The 20,251-nt window shown below is 32.6% G+C and overlaps 1 protein-coding gene across 1 annotated transcript in view; it reads right to left on the bottom strand.

Annotated features, from left to right (window-relative positions):
* The window catches only part of LOC142330840 (ribosome biogenesis protein BMS1 homolog), an 81,104-nt gene that overhangs the window by 25,481 nt on the left and 35,372 nt on the right, over positions 1-20,251 (bottom strand). Inside the window, exons 9-13 of the mRNA XM_075376300.1 lie at positions 14,039-14,424; positions 7,246-7,439; positions 6,717-6,900; positions 5,622-5,785; positions 4,801-4,989 (exon numbers count right to left, since the gene is read on the bottom strand). Of these exons, the coding sequence (XP_075232415.1) occupies positions 4,801-4,989; positions 5,622-5,785; positions 6,717-6,900; positions 7,246-7,439; positions 14,039-14,424 (1,117 nt within the window). The remainder of the gene's footprint in view (positions 1-4,800; positions 4,990-5,621; positions 5,786-6,716; positions 6,901-7,245; positions 7,440-14,038; positions 14,425-20,251) is intronic.

The following is a 20,251-nucleotide window of genomic DNA, read 5'->3' as shown; positions in this document are numbered from 1 at the left end:
TGCTGCTTGCTGTTGGAATTGTTACATAATGTAAACATCATGAATCAGGTGTGGTAAATGACGAATCATACTAAGCGCATCTACTGAAGTTATTAATCGACCTTCAGAAAAGAAAAGAACTATTCAGAAAAGGAACAAAAATAGGTATGAGACTGAAGAATCAGTTACTTTTCCACAACTGAGTTACAGTGACTGGTTCTTATGGGAGGGCTGGATTTGATCAGAAAACAGAAGAAACATAAAAATTAAAATGCGGCTTTTACAAAACACAATTAGAAATCAAAAAGAAATAACCCACTCCCACACCAAACAGGGAGATGAAAATTTTTCATTATCAGACTATCTTGTCTTGGAACTAATTTTTCTTACTGCATTTTACTGTTTTGTATTAAATAAAAGAACACATTAAAACCTTTCCTGAAATTAGAAAATATACAACAAAAAAAAATAATAAAATCACTAAAAAACAAACAGAGAAAATTATGACGGTCAACAACCATCTGGTTAATGTGGAATGGTCCATCCATAATAAGATTGACTAGTGACCAGATTAACCAGACTGTTGAACTGACCTATTTTAGGTAGATTTCATAAGAAAGCTACCTATTGTAATGGGTACCATGATTCGACTTCCGGAAAATTTCAACATATCTTCTTATTTCACATTTCTCAGACCCCCAAAACCACTGTCAGTTAAAAAGTTTATATATAAATATATATTAATATATAAAATATAACAACCCAAAATTTTGTTTGAGTTCGTTAATAGGCAAAATCAGACCATGGGGGTGGGAAGGGGGGGACTTTTTTGAAAAAACAAAATATCAAACTTTCTTATTAAGTAAAATATGAATTCCTTTAAAGTTCCTACTTTACTTTTCTTTGAAAACACCTTTTCTTTGGAAAGGGCCTAAAACTTATCTAAGTAAAGTTTTTTGATATCACCAACCATTGGCCCAGGGGGTAGAAAAAATATCATACCTCCCTTAATAGGCACAGTATCGAATCGGTTTAAGGTGGTTGTTAGTCCTCTAAACATCACCCAAAACTTTTATCTTTAACAATTTTTGATACAACCGACCCTTACAGCAAGGAATGATCAAAATATTGTTGGAATTGTAAGAAGATGGGGCTTATCATATGCTAAATATGTGAAACTTTTTTTCACATGCGACCATTGTTGTATTGAGTAAATTTGAAATTTTTTTTAACTTTAAGGTGGAAATATTTTTTGGCACCTCTGCCTTCGGTGTGCCAAAAGGTTTTTTTTTATTTGTTTTTTCTTATTTTGTGTTTTATCGGTATCCTTTATTACTCCTTTTATCTTCTATTACGTAAACTTAATTAATAATTACATAAAAATACATGACAAACAAAAGTTACTACTACTACTTTTAAGTTCATCAAGTATATGAAATCATTTACAGTAATTTTTAAATTATTTGTAACAAAATAGCCATAATTTCAATTCACTTTTCCTGTCCTCTTCATCGGAACTCTACATCTGTGATTTTGATATCGTCTTCTTCAATTATGGCTTCTTTTTCCTCTTCATCCTCATTCTTGACATCTCTCTCCATTTACATTAAATTGGATATGAAGGGTTTTCCTATATTAAGCAACATTGCGCAAGTAACAACTACCTTCGGCACTTTCTCTAATTTCATTCTAATTAAATTGGCTAATATTGAAAATCACATATTCATTTGACCCAACACTCTTTCCGCTGTAGTCCTTTCTTTAAAATGCTGTTAGATAAAAGTTGTTTCTCCTGTGGACTGGACTGTGGTCGACTAAATGGTGTTAGGAGCCAAGGAGCTGGTGCAGCTCCTTACCTAGTGGGTATGGTGCATACCCACTATCTGACAACAGAGAGCACCATTTAATTTGGTTATTTCTTTACACACACTGCTCTGCTTCCAAATGCAGCTATCATGAGTGTTACTGGGCCACTCAGCTTGATGCTTGTTATTTTCTTCTCCGCATTGCATGTGACCTGCAAGTTAATGCTCATATAACCCTTTATCTTGATGTAAGAATCACCAAAAGCTTTCAATTTTTTATCTCTAAATGAGTGCAGTCAACTGCTCTGATTATGCTCTGTATTTTGAACTTGTTACTCCATTTTTCTCTAGCTTCTGTAATTCCATTTATGGTTTGGGTAAAATTAATCTAGAAGAATGAACAGCAGCTTTGAAAGTAACTTTCTCTAGAACATCACATTTTATTGATGTAGTTTTGTTAATTCTGAAATCTTCAGCAACAGTATTTTGGAACCCTAGATCAGACAAGTATCTAAAAAATATTTCCATTTTACTGGACACTTACAGCCTCTCCTCTTGTTTCATTAGTTTCTTGTAAAAACTAATTACTTAAGTGTCCCACATATGTCTTGTCAAAACGAAAACCGGTTCCTTGTACCTGTCTTCACTTAAAGATTTACTTTCCCTAAAGCTTTTAGGTTTATGTATTTTCATGAAAACAGTCATCTCTCTTGTCCAGTAGAAGCTTTCGGTATGGGTCTTAGATTATTGAAAAACTTTCAGTAATTACTGATGATTTTAAGTAAATGAAAACTTTTATTCACTCCTTTTAAAGTATTTACTGGAAAGAACTAGTAATTTTGTGTAAATAGCAAATATATAATAATAGTAAATATATAACAATATATATATTCCGTGTATTCAGTAAATACTGATTAAGTAAAAAGAATACTATCAGAAGTTAAAATGTTGCACAATTGTTTATTATTTATTTACTTAAACTTCATTATTTACTGAAAAAAGACCCAGTAAAAGTAATTAATTTTCTGTGTTATTGATGTGGCTGAGTGACTTACGGACAGCCCTGAAAAACTAAAAAAAGCAAGGAAAAGCAGTACAGAGCATGCCAAGAAATGTATTGAAAATGGCAGATTCATGTTTGAACATTTATTATAAACCGGTATGTATAATGCACTTTGATTTAGTATACTTGTTTCTAAAGAAAATTCAAATTCAAATTTTCTAACTTTTCTTTGTTTCATTCAACTATCTTACACCATTTTGTTCAGAGTTAAATTTTCTAAGTTTTTTTTTTTTAACATTTTATATGCTTATTACCCATTTAACAAAGTTATGTCAAACATAAAAAAGCAGGGTTTTTTATTTCAATTTATCGGTTTTCATTCCAGATTTCTCAAAGACTATTGCAGTACAATTCTGGGACCTATTTTATTTTATTTTTAGGTCAAAAATCATAAGAAATCTCTAATTCTGGCCCTTAATTAGGTCCTAAAAACTTCAGTACGATCTCATTTCATTGGGGATAGCTGAATTCCAAGAGAAATCTTTCATTAGTTGTAACTCGCAAACAAAGAATTTTAGAACATATGTTTATATGAACTTTTTCCATTATTTTCACGAGTAGAATAGGTTATTAAAGTCCCACAAGAACTTTGTGAAATACCCTTGTATATTTATATACATAATAAAAATATATAAACCTACTGACATGAGTTAGATTTTCTATTAAACAATGTTCAGTATGTAGTACCATTCTCTAGAGTGTACTCACCATCACACTCTGAACATTCGTTAACTGTCCATACAAAAACCACACTTGTATAGTATGCCCAATTAATGAATCGTCTGTTTACGTTTTTATTAAAATACATATTTAACTACTGTAATACATATTTAATTTCTGTAGTATTTGTTTACAGAATCAAATCTGTTTGATTATTTTGATTAATTTAGTGAATAATCTGTTAATTAGAAAAAATATCTTCTTCACCTTAAGGCACCTTGAGTAGAACCACCTGAAAGCTTTACTTGAGTACAGCCATAAGAATATTAGAATAATGTAAATTAAGAAGCTAATCTATATTTTTTCTGTTATGGAAGCATTTATGTAGAAACAGATATTGTATTCTAGCATGGAACACGATAACTGGGTTTATCTGACAGGTGCTTCAGCTGCTGCACATATTATGAAACCTCTGAATAAAAAACAGTATACTGAGGTTGCTTCACAGGTAGCCCTCTATATTATATTAAAAATGCATGAAATCTTAGGCCTGATCATCTTTAGCTGGGAACAACTTACAACTGCATACCCAAAATTAGAAAGAAATAGCAGATAAGGAAGGGATTAACATGAAAAATGAATAAATTATGATGTATCAAATCACATAACAAATAAACTACCTTAAAATGAACCTGCCAAAAATAAACTTCCTGTCTTGACAAACCATTTCTGGTAGGAACTGGAAGTTGAAAATATCGCTATTCAAAAGGATGATTTCAGTTTAACGTTAGACATCACTGCTGTTATCCTAAAAATTTGTTTTAAAAAGTTGAAAAAACTCTCTTAGTGAAATGGCACGAGGCCAACTTCAAAAGTCATTCAAAGTAAAAATCACATTTTGATAAAAAATGTTTCAGACAAAACTTACGTATCTTCCAATGTAGAATCCAAATCCATGGTCAGAATATGCATGTTCTGTTTTAAAAAAATGAACTTCTGGTCTAGATAACTCACTTCTGGTGAGAATTGGAAGTTGATATTATCAGAATTCAAGAAATACCCAATTTACTTAACATGGAGCCGTAAGATTTTAGAAAAAATAGTTTTTGTCAGTTTAAAAGAGGTGGGTGGGTGGTATTGGACACTTGATATATTTTTATTTTTTTAATTAATCGTATCACAAAATTCTATTATTTAAACAGGATTGCAAAATTGTGTGGATTATGCTATGACTAATAAAAACATAATTACTGAAAAATTAATGTTAATAGAATGCTATACAAACAAACATACTTTTAAAAATCCAATATTTTCTTCTCCAGGTTGTAAGCTTCCAACAATTATTGGATATGCAGGATCAAAATTATTAACCAATTCACAAGGTACTGAATCAAATTCAATACGAACATATAAACCTGCTCTGAAACCTTCAAGCTGAATTCTCAAAGCTTCATCAAGTCCTTCAAATTGTGTACGATTTAACTATAAATAAAAACCACATTTCATAAACAAATTAATAAATTTCTTATTTGAATAACAAATATTACTTATTTTATATAATAATGTTTTCATTCTAACAACAATATTTTGCATTACATGTTTAATTTGTTATGCAAAGCCAAGAAAAAATAAATCAACCCATAATTACTGTACCATAATTGTAACCATCCAGTATTTCTTGTGTAACTATTTTACACGTAGATTAAATCAACATTTTATATTTATTTTTAATGCTTAACTTGAACCATCAACCTTCATGAGTAAAAATTGGGGCTTAAGAAATTTAGTGAGTAAATTTATAAAAAAAGGTAACACATAAAAGTTGTTTTTGATTTACTATACTCTAATTTTAATTAAAAATGGTCGACCCACTTTTGCATGTTGCACTAATAAACAAGTTCATATTCACAATTAGAAGTATTTTTACTGAAACAATGTTGTAAAATCCTATTTACAGTTTTCATAATAAAAAAAATTAATTATAATTTTAAAAACTACATAAGAAAATACAAAAGATTGTAGAGTAATAACAATTATAAATATTCACATATAAAAAATTAAGTATAAACAGCACATAATTTGTGTAAAGCAAAAAAAAAAGAAAATTTGTATACTTCAGCTTGTTTAGTAGCTTCCTGTTTTAGTTCATCATAATATGAATTTTCTCCACCTTCTTTATCATCATATTCCATATTAAATCTTTCTTTTAATTTCTTCTTTTTTTCGAAACGTTCTTTTTCAGTCAGTTCCTCTTTTTTTAAATCATTATCATCATAACCTAAAAAGAAAACACAGAGTAAAATACAGACAATTAATAAAAAATAGTATTCCAAGGTGCTATTAAAAGTAAGACTTAAGTAAAATATTAAATATAAATTGATGTATATAATTTTAAATAAAAAGGAGACAAGAAGATAACTTTTGCAATAATCAATAAAGTTAGTAGCAGATACAGTAACAGTAAACTTATAGTTAATTCCAATTATACAGTATATTTCCTTTATTAAAAATATAACGCTATAGCAAATAGAATAATACATACGCTAATATCTCACCGTGAATAGTTATCCTTAATTTGGTATTATATACTTATTTAATGAATTTCAATAATTTTACTTTTTTACCTTAGCGGAAGTGGCAACTGTCATATGCCCTTCTTGTTCATCAAAATGTCTTCTAATCACTGTCACTCACATAACTGAAATAAGTTCTGTTCTTCGATCGATATCTATTTTATGATTATCAGAGCAGCTGTTCTGCAGTCACTTGGGTACACACAAACTACCAAAACATGTTATATGTCTGGTAAAAAGTGCTGATGTAAGAAATAGATGGAGAGGTTTAGATACAATGATATCAGGAGACTGCATAAACATCACTTACAATAAAAGTAAAATTAATTATACAAAAGCGCCTCTGCAGAATAACTCAACCTGAAATGCAAATTTGTCATGGGAGGGAGGAAATAGCACTGCATATGCTACTTTGGAACTGATGCATAACACTGGATTAACTCAGGAAAGAATAATAACAAATCCAAATAATATATCCACAACCTGATTAAACATTTCCAAACAGAGTAAACATATAATATAAGCACTCACAAACATAATATAAGCATGCAGATGAGATTTTCTTATAATATAAAAGAAAAAAATTCAACAACTTAGACATAAGAAAAATTTAATAGGACTAAAACACTAATATACCTTCTTCTAATTTCTTTTCTTTTGCTTTATGTACTTCCCCGGTTTCAAAATCTTCAAAATCACCATCGTACATATCATCATCATAATCATAAGCCATGCCATTTTCATTCTGTTTTAATCTAAATGCATCTTCAGTTTTTTTCCATTTACCCGTTACAAAACAATCTTTTATATTATTACAAACCTGCAGGAAATAATAAATTTCAGTTTTAATTATTAAAAACTTAAGAAAAACTAAAAAAAAAATTTTAACTCCTAAAAAATCTTAATTTTCGGATAAGTCTTTGACAAATTTACAACTGTAATCTAAACCATTTATCTAATGCAAAAAATTTTTAAGTATTTTTTTCCAGGCTATAAGTAACTAAAATAATGAAATTAATACAGCTTTGCCTGTTGCAAAAAAAGATGAGGAGACATTACAGCAAATTAGAATCATCACAAAACAAAATAAACCTGGAAGAAGTATAAAACTCTTAAATAAACAAATATAAAGAGAACAGAACAATTTTAATATATAATTCATTACCTCAGATGATGACCAAAGGTTTTTACAGAACACTGAGAATCTTGTTGTTACATCTTCAGAATTCATTACATCTTTTTCCATTATTTTTTGTGTTTCTCTCTGTTTAACTATTTTAAATAAACCTTCACCTTCCTCATCACTGTCATTATCTTTAACATTTTCTTCAGTGTCTTTACCAATATGTACACATTGATCTAAAAAAATGTAACGTAACAAATAAATTAAAATTCTAAAAAAAAAATTAAATACTACAACTGTTTATCCGATAAAAATTTCATAATCATGAGAAAAATAATAAAATAAACTTAAATATAAAAAAGAAAAGGAAAAATAATATTATTAATTTTTCTTTAAAATTTAACTTTTTGAGGTTCGAGTCAAATAAAAAATAACTCGACAATACTTTGGTATGAACTTAAAAAAGTTTACATTTCAAGTAATATATTTTTTTAGTTATTTTACTGCTTCTGTAAAATTTATTTTATTTTTTTTTTAAATTGAAATATGAATTGTTCAAAAAAACTCCTTCAACAAATAAATTAGTTTATAAAAAGGAAAAGGAAGCACAAAAGCTAAGAAAACAGCATCTTCATATAAGTATGAGATGGAATGCAGAGAAATTACATAGATACTGCTACTGGGTATTGGGTGAAATCATCAGAATATGTGAGTACATACAATAGTTTCACGTGTAAATAATTTCAAAATAACAATTAATTCAGGCTACACATCATTAAAAAATATCACACAATTACTAAGTAATGCAAAAAAATAAAAATACATCTTTTAACTGTCTGCAAGGAAATATAATTTTTTGAATTAAAATTGTGAATTTTATATTTCTTGCATTATGATGTTTTCTGGGAGAAACCCTTTATTGAATAAAGAAATTTCTCTAAAAAAAAAGTATGAAAATTTGTGTTTTGCAGTTAGTTAAATGTGAATTTGTATTTACACTTCAACTTGTGTTATGTAGACAGTTTAATTGTAATCCTTCAAGTGACAACAACAAATTTGTCGATGGAAAATTAGTCTGAAACGCCCAGAAGTCTCGGTCTCTGTAAAGGGAAGAGTATGGGATGGCCAAGGATATATGAAGAAAATGTTGAACATTCCAAGGAGTCATTCTTATGTACTCCTAAAACATCTGTTAGGAAGGCAAGCCACAAACTGGCAATGCTGGTGATGACAGAGTGGAATGCTTACATAAATGTTAATAATGTTACATAATCTTACATAAATGTTTACAACTGCTACAGGCTTTAAAGCCTACAGACTACACTGTGAAATGTAGCAGGATGAAGACGATGACTTTCTTGATAGTTTGTTCTAATGATGTCACAATTTAATTTTAGTGTCCATATTTGGGGGTCTGAAAATCCCCATGAATATTTTCAATGTTAAAGGGATTCCTTAAAATTAAATGTTTTCTGTGAAATATCCTAAAGCAAGTTTACAGACAATTTTTTTTTTCATTGAGGCAAGCATAACAGGAGCTGCTTATTAAGATATACTGCATATACATTTTTTTTTCAACTGCAATATGAGTTATTTTATTTGACAATTAAGATAAGCGTAACTCTGTATGGGATCAGTTGAATGATGTTTTCCTCAACTGCTGGATCGGTTTATCTGGACTTGATTAAACAGCTTGTTTCAAATGCCTCTCGCTTGTTTGCAATGCCTACAAGGTCACTCGATCTGACTCCACATAATATTTTCCTTTGTCTTTTATAATAGATCTTGTGTATATGGCTTTGCTACATACTAATATAGTTGATTTAAAACACAGGCTGAGCAGCTATCACTTTCATTACTCCAGACATGTTGGTTAAAGTATGGAATAAACTTTCCTATTGGTTGGATGTGTTGTGTGTGACAAAAGGTGCTCGCATACAAAAAAGGTGCTCACTGGTTTTCCATACAAGTTTTCAGATTTTTATAGAAAACCAGTGAGCATTTTTTTTTTATTCAATTCTTTAAGTGCATTTAAGAGATATTCTTTTTTGTATACCTTGTATGTATAACAGTCTGCTAACAAAAAAAAATCTGAGTTTAAGCTATTATAAATTTGCAACTAACACTTAAAACATGGTGTACTCTAAAATAAAACCTGTTCTGCTTTACATTATTTTATTAAAAATTTCTTTAAATAGAAAAAATAAGGCATTCACGTAAACTACAGAAAAACACGTTTTTCTGTTCTTTTTTTCTAGTATATGCAATCTTCTGAGCTCTAATTTCAGCAAAATAACGCATATAGAGTGCGCCATGAAAATGTCTACAGCAACCTCTATAAAATTAATATTAAGAACTAACATGCCTGTACTAATCTTCAGAGTATATGTTGAAAATGATCTCTACTAACAGTTAAACACTTACGTGCACAATTTAACAAATGCAGGTATACCTGTGTCAATTCCACCACGATAATACTGCTAATGCATGTCCTGATATTCTCCTTCAGTTCATCGACTATATGTGGATTGTTTTGATACACCTAACCTTTCAAACTTTCAACATTCCCCAGAAATAAGTCACATGTTGACAAGTCGGGTGATCATGGCACCCATAAGCCTCTACTAACTGTTCGCTCACTCAATAGTAAACAGTTCATGATCACGAGCAAGTGACCTCTCAGATGTGTCTAATAGTCTATTGAGATAGATTATCTAATAATCATGTAAGAGTATCTCGTGTATTAGATATTAATTTTCTGATGAATAAAACCATGCCTCGTCTGGCATGATAAACATAAACAGGTCCGATTGACCATCTGCAACCGTATTCAACAATCAGCAAAAAAAGTCACACTTTGCCCTTATCCGGTTCCTTCAATTGTCATATAACTGTGATGCGGTAAAGTTTCAATTTCCAACTCTTCAGGACACATCTGCAGTTTCTTCTACTCACCCTGACCTGTTGCAATAATTTTCTGGTAGACTTCCAAGGTCTATGAAGCATCACTTCGTAAACGTGTGCACAAAGTTCAGGAATGCAGACAGTTGGCGCCTTGTTCTTTGGTGCATTCATTTCTTTATAGACTGCTGAATGCTGCGTTTAGTTGGGACAAAATGATTAGGAAACGCTTTACAGTATAATTCCACTGTTTCCTTCAAAGAAACAGTTCTTATCTATGACATTCACTCGCTCTGGTATTGAATAAATCAATAATACATGCAAAATACAATCAATACACCTCGCTTTCTCGATCTCAGCAGACAACTGACAGTCGGAATACCGAAAGGAGAAGAGGGAGGGATGATCACATGACTTACAGAAGGGGAGTTCTTACACAGAAATGTATGTCAATTCCTTTACTCCATTTTTCTTGCCAATGTCCAGCGTACAATCAAAATCATGATGTTAATGTTCTTTTCAATATTCCATATTCTGGTACGGTTACTTTTTCAAGGGCCATCCTATATTTCCTTCTGGAAATATGGAACCTGGAACTATAAAAGTACGCTACACCAGCACAACATAAACTGGACTTTTTTAAAATAAATCTTTGGTTTCATTAATTTTGTACTTACTCTTCAAGTATTTATCAAAGTTAGTAAACAGAAACAACATTTATTTTTAATTTCTGTTATATAATTATATTATTATCTTTTATGACCGCATAGGATCACTTTAGTCATTTCATTACCCAAGTCTCTTCAATGACACTATTAGGCACTTGCGGTCCTCCCGGTAATCATACGTTCCAATCTTTGTGCCCTATCTAGTGTTGAAAGTGTTCATGTTATGAGTATTTTTCTTGAGTGTTTTGTTCTTGATTTCCTTGTTTAATTTTATCTTATCTGTGGTGTCTTCTGATGTAAGGCCAATTTTTTTTAGATTCTCTCTTATTTCTCCGATCAAATTGCATACTGTCTTGGTGTTTTTCAAGTCGAGATTGTATTGTACTGGGTGTTTCAGGAAGTCTTGAATCTTGCATCCTCATGATATGTCCAAAGAATCCTGGTCTCCTCTTACGCATGGTTTCAGTGATGATATCATGCCATATGAGTAAGATGGATTCTAATCCTTTATTCTAATCTTTGTTAGACATAATCCATCATTGCTCGTCTTTCTGGAACTTTTTATCGACGCAGGTTCTTCCAATTCTTCTTTCAATTTTCTGGAGTCTGTCTGTCTTTGATTGTTCATTCAGGTGGAAGAGTGTTTCTGCTGCATAAGTGGTTTCTGGTTTTATAACTGTGTTAGTCTTATTTTTGTTTTATCGATAGGAATTTTTTATTATAAGTGTACCAGGTTAATTTTTGAGCTTTTGTGGACTGATTTGAGCTTCTTATGTGGATTGAGGTTTTTTTTGTTTCGGTTGTTTATTATTTCTCTAAGGTATTTAAATTCGGTTAGTATTTTCATTTTATTACCGTTTGTTAACTTCTTTTAATCATGTTGGTTTTTGGGTCATAATCCCTAATCTCTCTGAAACATAACTATATACTACTATAAAAAAAAAAAAAAAATTGATATAATTACTGAAAACAAAGAACTTTTTTAATGCCTAATGTCTCAGAGATAACATCCAAAAATAACTGGAATTTGATGAAAGTAAAAATATAAACTCATTTTTTAACAAATTTTAGCTGTAAGTTCTTAATAAAAATATGTAAACAGAACAGGCTTCTTTTCAGTATAGTTTTTTTTATATATTAGTAACACAATTTTATAAAAGCTTAAACTCGGATATCTTCTTTAGTTAACCAGGCTGTAATACATAAATACATACAGGTGAAATAGGAACAACTTTCTTTTTTTGAAATACTAACAAATATAATCCTTCATGTTTACGTTACACTTAATTATAAAAAGTTAAATAATTCAAAGCGATTGATCTGTTCAGGTCAGGTCAGAGATTAATCCACGTATAATTAAAAAAATTGTTGTAAAATAATGTACGTTATTAAATGAAAAAATATCTACTATTTCGAATAAAGAAATAAAAAGAAAGGAGAGGAAAACTATCATTTTATTAAAAAGTAATACACATATGAAATATTGTTAACAGGTTTTATAAGATATAAAGTATTAATTTATCTAAAAGCTTAATTACAAAATATTTGAACATTTTCTGTTTTATTTCTATCAATTTATTTAATATTACAAATACTTAAACATTTAAACAAGAAAACACTGTAAGAGAACACATGAACTATCACCTTCAATGCATTTATCTTTGTAGAAACTAAAGGAGATTAATTATTAATATCTTTTTTCAGGTACTTTTATAAATTTATTAAAAAGACTAAATCAGTTAAAACAAAAAAATTATAAAAATCGGTTAAAACAATTGTTCAAGACGTAACAGTTAACATATCCACAGACAAGTGAAACTGTTGCTTTATAACTTTTTAATATCTCTTGAAGAATAAATGAACTTTTTTTACAGATGCAGGGCATGTTAAGTACTCTTTCCGGTTTTAGTGATGTAGCTATAATTTGTTTAACAAAAGATTTTTATTCAATTTTGAGGAGTGGGAACAAATTAATAAACCAATTTTCTCCAAAACAGAATGATAATTAACAAAAATAACAAAAAAATGTTAAGCTTATTATTACATACCCCTGAATGAAAATGCCCAAATACATAACGAAAGTGATATATTGGTGTAACAGAACCATCTAATTAGGATATGAATGCTATTTTAAGGCCAGAAACAACAAAACCCTCCCTCCAGTCCCTCCTCTTAGACCTCCCTGTCCTCTTTACCGATTATTATTAAAATTAAAGATATAAATTTCTCATACGCAGAAATCGTTGTGGCAGAATTCATCAGAATCAGTCTGCAGTCAGAAGATATTAAGCAAAATTCAAAATCAGCCCTATATACTGTTACTAGATATATGCCTAATTTAATACTGGCGGGCGAACACGGTAGCATCAATGTGAGCTGGCACACAGCGTACGTATGTACTGATACAAGCATCACTCCCACCGCGCAGTTCTCCCACCATAGCGGTGCTGCAGCCCCACCACTCTCAGGCTTCAATAAAAGAGCACGCACAAGAGTGAATTTTCAATTCATCGTCGACCAACACCTGGAGAAAACCAACAAGTAGAAGATGAAAGAAGGCAGAAGAAGTTCCTTGGCCATCCTGCCAAGGGAGCCACTGGACGCGTACGGTACTTTCCCGCTCCAGCTTGCTGGGCTTCAATTGCCCTGACCAACGCCAATCCGGCACTGTAGGGCTCTGGGGAGCCACCACTGCCATGCTGTAGCGGGGACCCGACTGACACTGAGGGAAAGCCCGGTCTGACTTCAATGGACAAGCTGCAACTCCCTGACTTCACCGGAGACCAGCTTCCAGGCCCAACAGCTCTTCTCAGAGCTAACACAAGAAACGGCCCTTTTCAGGGCCAGCACAAGGTTATGAATTACGAGCCGTTGAAGCCATTTGATGAATACAGCCCTTCTCAGGGCTACTATAAGGTTAGTAATTACATCGAGCTGTCGAAGCCAATTGATGACAAAAACGGCCCTTTTCAGGGCTATTATAAGGCTAGTAAGTGCCATGGGCCGTCGAAGCCATTCGGCGACAATATGCACATACATACACATGTATGTTAATTCATGTGAGTATTTTCAATGTTATGTTGTTTTTTGTTAGAGGGTCATGAAATGTTAACTCACAAAATTTCCAAAATGCTACATTTGACCCATAATCATGTTTTCCCTTTATAGTATATCATATAACTATATAGTATACCTAAATAGAAAAGCAATAGAATAGAATCCTGTAGTCAGGAAAAGGAAATAAATAAAAAATAAATATTTCTTACCATATACTAATTTCCACAGGTTTACAGTAGTTGACTGCCTTTCTAAATATGCATCGACTGCTTTTTGAGTTAAATTAGATTTCCATTTGATTCCAGTATCCTCTTCTCCACACATATCATCACTATCATTACCATCATCATCATCATCATCACTATCAACATTTTTATTTGGTTTATATTTTTCACTACTACTGTTCCCATCATTTCTAATTGCTAAATTATTATCTTGATTTTCATCATCACTGATATCTCCTCCATTATTACTCTCCTCATTATCAATATCCATTTTGTTATCCTCATCATCATCATCATCATCATCATCATCATCATCATCATCATCATCATCATCATTGCTATTATCAGAGAATAAAACTTTCCTTCTTTCTCTACAATCAACATTGATAACTTCAAAATTAATATCTTTTGATAAACTACTTATATTTATATAGAAAAATATAATAAAATAAAAAATAAATAACAATAGTATAAAAACAGAATTTATAAAACATTAATTTGCCAGTTCATTTATGTCATATAAATATACGAAATGAATGCTGCTTACTGAACTTAAGTTCAGTAACATAATACTGAGTAAATCTATTTCAAATTTCAGATCACTTCAGCATCTATTTCAACAACAAAGGGAATTAAAAAAAAAAAAGTGCCTCCAATAGTTATTTCAAAGTGAATTTACAATATAAATTAAAACAATGTAAAACAGAATATGAATATTAAATTTAATTTGATATGCGTGAGACATTTAATAACACTGGTTAACATAAAATTTAGAACTGAAAAGGGAGTACATGTTCTATATAGTATTTTATATGCTGAATCTGAATTTGTATTACAAAACAACCTGTCATGTAATGTTCTTAAGTTACAACCTCCATAATTTATTTTTTCCATCATTCGTGGAACAAACAATACAATTAAGTTATTACATCTGAATGCTTGCTTATTCACATTTGATTTGCATTTTGACGCATGCTGCAAACCTATATTTGACACATAACTGTCGAATAATGTCATTTCATGTCAAGCCGACATGTATAGACATGTCAAGTAATGAGTAACTCAACATGATGAAATTTTTTTCAGGATGAGTTCAGCCTTTGGTATGACTTGTGATCTTTATTTGTGGTAGTAGTTTGTACACACATTATAAAGAGTGTTTCATAAGTGATGCCATAAATTTAATGAAAGATTTTTATGACAAAACAATTTCTGGTATTATTTTATTGTACATCAAGAGTTAAGTTTTGTGTGTGTGTGTATGTGTTTCAAGCAGTATTTTATTTTACTCATGGTGAAACAATTTTATGAAGTATTTTTAAGAAATTAAGTATTTATAAATTAAAACTTAATTATTTTTATAATTAAGTAAGTGTTACTGAAATATTTCTTTGGTGGTTGGATTTCAATTAACCACACATCTCAGGAATGGTCAACCTGAGACTGTACAAGACTAGACTTTATTTACAATCACATATATCATCCTCATTCATCCTCTGAAGTAATACCTTATGGTAGTTCAGGAGGCTAGACAAAAGTAAAACATTACAGTTCATTATTAAAACATTTTCAATTTTAAAATGAATAAAAATCAGGCTTGTAAAAATTGTTTTGTTACATTTTGAGAATTCATCACAAAAAGTCAACAAAAACCAGTATCGAATTTGCTGAAAACTGCTTACAAACATTATTTTGACTATCCCTTGGGAAACCAAGATAAATCTTGGGCTCCACATATAGCATGCATCAAGTGCTACGTTAAACTAACCCAGTAAATAAATGAAAATAAAACATTTGCCTTTTGGTGTACCTATGATTTGGCGAGAGCCTACTATAATGATCATTGTTATTTTTGCTTAACAACTGTTATTGGTTTCAATTCAAACAATAAAAGCAGATCGCATATTCAAATGTTTGTTTAGCTATGAGACCAGTACTTCAATGGTGTTGATTTACAAATTCAGCTCACTCAAACTTCTTGGAAAGGAATTTCTGATTCCCAGAAGGCTCAACCAATGAATCCTGAACTTCAATAAATATTAATTACATTCTAGAAGAGTCAAATACTGAACTTCACCTCATCACACAAGCAGAACTGAGCTTTTGTGTTAAACTTGGGAAATCCACGAGTGTGACCTTTGAAAAGTTGAAACAGGCCTAAGGAAAACATTGGTTATCAAAAGCACAAGTTTTCTGCTGGCACAAATCATTTTTGGAAGGCCGACAACATGTTGAAGATCAACCTCGCTCAGGAAGACCTTCAACTTCAAAATCTGATGAAAACATGGAGCATGTGAGGGTTCTTGTGAGATCAGACCATCGTTTAACAATAAGGATGATGAGTGAACCGTTAAATTTAAACACTTTCACCGTACATCAAATTTTGACGGACAATTTGGACATGTGAAAGGTTTGTGTGAAATTGGTGTTGAAAAACCTCACAACAGAACAGGACAATCAAAGAAACGTGTGCGTTGATCTTCTTGAGAGGATTGACAATGACCAAGAATTCTTCAATCGAGTTGATCACAGGTGATGAATCCTGGATATTTGAGTATGATCCTGAAACAAAGCGGCAAAGCAAGAGTGGCACACTCAATCATCTCCTCGACCAAAAAAATTTCGAATGAGCAAATTAAAGATCAAAACCATGCTGATTTGCTTTTTTGACAATAGAGGTATAGTGCATAATGAATTTGTTCCTCCAGGACAAACTGTCAACCAAGTGTTGTACAAAGGTGTCCTTGAAAGGCTCAGGAAAACAGTGATTCGCGTGAGACCAGACATTGCAGACAAGTGGATGCTTCATCATGACAATGCCCCGTATCATACGGCCATTTCCATCAGGGAATTTTTGACCTCAACCCTCCCTTCACCCCCCATGTCGCTCCTATTCACCTAATTTGAGTCCTTGTGACTTTTTCCTTTTCCAAAAATTTCAACATATCTTAAAAGGACGTCATTTTGGAACTCTGGAGAACACTCAAAAGACTGTGACTGGACAGTTAAAGCCTTCCAGCGCTGCTACCAGGAGTGGGAACAACGAATCCGCCGGTGTATAGCTGCCCAAGGGAACTACTTTGAAGGGGATAATATTGTTGTTTGAAAAAAATAAAAACGTTGGTAAGTAAAAAATTAGTCTCATTACTTTTCTCACACACCTTGTAAAGCATGAAACAAAAACTAATAAGAACACTAAACACAAAACAAAATCAACAGCAAAACATAAATAATATAACACAACAAACAACGAAACTTAAAGCGGAAAAAACCAAGAAGCAGAACCCTAACCCCTCAGCAATCCTTTCCTTTAAAGATAAGTTATAAAATTTTCCATAATTGCCCATTCGGCCCAGTTCCTCCAATCAGCACAGAGATCTAACGCTGACCCAATGATATTGAGCCGACAAATAGTCTGCATGCACATCAGCTCGAATTTTGCACATTGATATAAGCATCATCTAGTTGTCCATTGCGGACACATTATGGAATCTACCAGGCCGAATTTCTGCAGTCTGTCCCAAAAATTGCCATGGCCAGAAAGAAATTGCATCACGTACTTATTAGGGTGTACCCAAGATGTCCCACAAACCAACAATATTTTGGCAGAGATCATGCATCATATAACGCCAACCCTCTGCCTCATCCCAACTTGCCTCCTGCCACAAGACATCGCCATGTTGTTCAATCTCCCGAATTTTCTCTGAAGTCAGCTCACCGGACTTCTTTGCAACATAACGCTGTTGCTTCTCTGACGTAATCAAATTTATCAGTTTTATGCCTGCAACCACCAAGATTGCCTCCTGTGAAACTGTATGATAACCACCCTTTACCGCTAACAACATAAGGCATTGAGCCCTCCATAAAATATCTCAATAGCTTTGAATTTTAGCTTATCTATCCAAACAGGCAACGCAAATAGCATAATAGCCTCGCACACGCCCTTATACAGGATACATATAGTCTTGAAATTAAGACCCCAATCAGGATTGACCACATTTCAAATACCAAAGAAGACACTACAGGCCTTTCCCACGATGTATTAAAGGTGCTTCTTAAATTGCAATTTTTCATCAAGACATACCCCGAGGTACTTTTGAACCTGAACATAGTTTATGCCTAACAACCTTTCAGGAGCATCATCATGGTCTTCTCTGGGAAAAACAACATCTTATGTTGATGACCCCACAGCTCAAGTATCCTGTAAGCCTGGATGGCTCAGAGCTCAACCTCTTTCCACTAGTATTCTTCAACCAGGTGATGCAACACCTGCTGGGCAACCTTAGCTGCAGAAGAGAACCAAACTCCACCACCCACAACAAAGAACCCAACACGCTTCCCTGGGTATAACCCTATCTCATGGCTGCCCTTGTGGAGCAGCACATCCTAATGACTGAAGTAACTCTGCATAACCTGCAATTCACCCACAGTACATTTTCTCTTCTGTAGTTGAAAAATGACAGAGGGTCACCACAGATTGTTAAATGCCCTAGAAAATTCCCAGGACAAATTCCACCTCGCTGTCCAGAGTGGTTTACAAAATATATGTGTTTCTTGTGTTTTTGGAATAGTCGGACTGCAGATAAACACTACACAGTTAAAGACTGGCCAAAAATAAAACAATTTACTCCAGGAAAGGAAAATGTTGTCAATATTCCCTTGTCGAAAGAGATTGTACACCACTACACATAAAAACTAGACCTGATGAAGAATTTTGTAAAAGCACTGGATAAAGATGGAGATGGCTTTAAATACTTAGCTGAGTTTTTTCACAATTAAGTGAAGCCAAATTAAAAGAGGGAATATTCATAGAGCCACAACTAAGAAAATTAATTTGTGAAAATATATTTGACAGCAAACTGAATCCTAAAGGACTAGCAGTAGAGAAGTCATTTAATGATGTTGTTACAGGTTTTTTTTGGAAATAAAGAGGCTGAAAACCATGATCAGCTTATAAATGAACTCTTAGTGAACAAAAAAAATTTAGACGCAGAATGTCATTGAAAATTCATTTTTACATTCTCATTTGGCCTTTTTCCCTTTAAACTCAGATGACATCAGCGATAAATAAGAAGAAATGTTCCACCAAGATATATTGAAGATGGAACAATGTTATCAAGGCAAATAGGATGAATCTATGATGAGTGACTACTGCTGGATGATAAAAAGAGAAGACTTCACTAAACACAAAAGGAAAACAAGAAAAAAGAAATTAAGGGTCAATTATTATCCGCAATTTAGTTATACTTTTGTTTATGTTGGTAATACTGTCGTGTTGCATAGATGACGCATGCGTGGTTTAATTGTTATGTCTGTGCAGGTTTGATGCTGCTAGGTTAGTTCCATTATCGCTGCCCTGCCGTTAACCATGGCTGCTCCGCTTTCTGTTTGCACCAAAGAAGAGCAACATTCAGTGATCCGTTTTTTGTGGTTAGAAGGTGTATCAGGGGCCAAAATTCATTGAAGACTTTCTGTACAGTATGGGAACAGTGCGTTGCCGCAATGGAGAGTCTACGAATGGATTGAAAAATTAAAAAATGGTTGCACAAGTGTTACACACAACAAAGGAGCCGGACGACCATTTACCGCCACAAATGAGGAAATCATTGAGCATGCACATGACATGTGATGAAGTGTCACATCTTCTGCAAATTAGTCATGATTCAGCCTATGAAATCATCCACAACAGACTTAGGTTTCATACTCTGTGCAAGATGGGTCCCAAAACAACTCACACAGCTGTATAAACAAACGCACTTGGACATCTGCCAAAAACATTTGGATCGCTATGGTAATGAACGGGACATCTTCTTAAGACAGAATCATCACTGGTGATGAAACATGGATCCATCATTACAAGCTGGAGAGTAAACGGCAGAGTATGGAATGGAAACATCGAAATTCACCCTGCAAAAAAAAAAGTTCAAGACCCAACCACCCGCAAGAAAATTGATGCTTACGGTTTTTTGAGACTCACAAGGCCCAGTATTGGAACAGTATGAGGAAAGGGGCATGACAATAAACAGTGTGCTTTACAGTGAGATGCTTACTGCCAAGCTGAAGCCTGCAATTCGAAGCAAACACCGAAGACTGCTGTCGAAAGGTGGTTGTGTTATTGCACGACAAGGCCCATCCACATACTGTTGCCCACACTGCTGAAACGCTCCACAAACTCAATTTTGAAGTACTGGCTCATCC

The sequence above is a fragment of the Lycorma delicatula genome, chromosome 10 (assembly GCF_047948215.1).
Source record: "Lycorma delicatula isolate Av1 chromosome 10, ASM4794821v1, whole genome shotgun sequence".
Lineage (NCBI taxonomy): Eukaryota > Metazoa > Arthropoda > Insecta > Hemiptera > Fulgoridae > Lycorma > Lycorma delicatula.
Note: the sequence above shows the minus strand (reverse complement) of the source record. Positions and strands in the feature narration are given on the sequence as shown.